The sequence below is a fragment of the Oncorhynchus mykiss genome, chromosome 13 (assembly GCF_013265735.2).
Source record: "Oncorhynchus mykiss isolate Arlee chromosome 13, USDA_OmykA_1.1, whole genome shotgun sequence".
In the NCBI taxonomy this organism is placed as follows: Eukaryota; Metazoa; Chordata; class Actinopteri; order Salmoniformes; family Salmonidae; genus Oncorhynchus; species Oncorhynchus mykiss.
The window spans coordinates 57,127,669-57,129,657 of record NC_048577.1 but is presented as its reverse complement, the minus strand read 5'-3'; the positions used below and the strand labels follow the sequence as shown (position 1 = coordinate 57,129,657).

The window sequence follows — 1,989 nt, the reverse complement described above, 5'->3', positions numbered from 1 at the left end:
CCAGCACTACCCCAGCACCATGTCTTACTACCCTACAGCCAACCACTATGTTTGGGGGACCACGTCTCCATAGCTACAGCAGCTAAATATACACATCTTCAATACATGAAAACTGAGAGAGCGATGGAACCATATTTCAGATTGAATGTGAGTACTGTGGATATTAAGTAACAAACACAGTCTTACAAACTGTCAGAGGCAGAGAGAAGAACAGCATGGAGGACAGTGAGCTTATCTTTCTGGAGCGCCATGATGAGGGCACGGGCCCTACCGTGGCCTTCTCCAAAGACAAGCCTGGAGTCATGGAGGGCCCTACCGTGGCCTTCTCCAAAGACAAGCCTGGAGTCATGGAGGGCCCTACCGTGGCCTTCACCAAAGACAAGCCTGGAGTCATGGAGGGCCCTACCGTGGCCTTCTCCAAAGACAAGCCTGGAGTCAGGGAGGGCCCTACAGTGGTCTTCTCCAAAGACAAGACTGGAGTCATGGAGGCCAGAGACAGTAGGCCCGACTCAGGCCTGGGGCTAGGTTTGGGGCTGGAGCCAGGCCAGGGACGCCGCTCCTCGGGCTTCCACATCCCCCTCTCCCCCTCCTCTCCGGGCTCCCTGGCTGACCTGGCAATCGCTTCGTCGCCACCCCCCCTGCCTGGTGAAGTCCTCCTCCACAGAGCTGCAGACCAAAGAGACTGGTTCCTTGAGAAGCTCCAAACCCCTCCTCAGCCTGGTCAAGTCCCTCTCCACCGAGATCTCCCACCTCGAGCCTGAGGTCTACCTCTCCAAGTCGGACTCCAAGCTCCACATGCACCCCTGGAAGCAGTTCACCCAGACCCAACCCAAGCTCCAGGAGGCTGGTTTTGGGAATGATAGCTGGATGGCACCCCCGTCCCCCATTTCCCCCACGGAGCCCAAAGGAAGTTCCCTGATGACCGAGTTCGAGGACACGCGGAGGAAGTTCTCGGAGGCCATACAGGACCCCATGAGCATGTGGGGTAAAATGATGGGGGACGAGTCGAGCTTGGGGAGCCCCAAACAGAAGGTGTCTGGGGGGGTCGGGGACTCACCTGCCTCCTTTGGTAGCTGTGGAGGTGGTGGGAGTGGGACGCCATTGAACATTGAAGATGGGAGCACAGAGACACAAGTAAGATACAGACGTGGAACAGACAGTGAACTGGGTGTGTGTGAAACCCCACTAAGGAGACCCAGGAAGGGCCTTCTGAAGCCCTCACTTTCCCCAGAGCACCATAGCCAGCTGGGGGATAGCCTCTACGAGATCTGCACCAACGGAGACCTCATCCAGGTGGTAGAGGTCCAGGGGGTCGGAACCAGTGGAGCTGGTACCAGAGGTCAGCATCGAGGAACCCATCCCCAGGCTCGAGGCAGGATTCCTGGGGTTCCTGTAGCCTCTGTGCCTGTCCGCTGGCTCTTGTTTGTGGGCGTACTTGCCTATGGGTTCTTTGTGCTCCCTCTGCCCTCCTATGTGACTGGGCTGTCCCTGGGGCTAGCATGTGGGTTCCTGTTAGGGTTGGTGGTGGTCCTGGTGTTAACGCCACGTCCGCGCTCCAGAGCTTTGCCCCCCTGGGGCACTACAGGGGCCCGGTGGTCCCAAGACAACAGCCTGCTGCCCTCGGACCCTGTTGGTGGGCCGCGCACAGATGCAGAAGTCCTGGAGGTGAGTTTGAGGATATGGGAGTGGTCACACACAAGTAACATAGATTTACAGAGTTACAGTAGGGCAACACAGGCAGACGGACGGACAGACAGATTGTCACAGAGAGACAGACATATACATAGGCAGACAGACAAACAGACAGACAGACAGACAGACAGACAGACAGGCAGGCAGGCAGGCAGGCAGGCAGGCAGGCAGGCAGGCAGGCAGGCAAACAGACAGACAGACAGACAGACAGACAGACAGACAGACAGACAGGCAGGCAGGCAGGCAGGCAGGCAGGCAGGCAGGCAGGCAGACAGACAGACAGACAGACAGACAGAC

The 1,989-nt window shown here is 57.8% G+C and overlaps 1 protein-coding gene across 1 annotated transcript in view; it reads left to right on the top strand.

Moving 5' to 3' along the window:
• The first annotated feature begins 215 nt into the window (after positions 1–215).
• The window catches only part of LOC110485244 (testis-expressed protein 2), a 16,534-nt gene continuing 14,760 nt past the window's right edge, over positions 216–1,989 (top strand). The window contains exons 1-2 of the mRNA XM_036939772.1: positions 216–488; positions 544–1,665. Of these exons, the coding sequence (XP_036795667.1) occupies positions 216–488; positions 544–1,665 (1,395 nt within the window). The remainder of the gene's footprint in view (positions 489–543; positions 1,666–1,989) is intronic.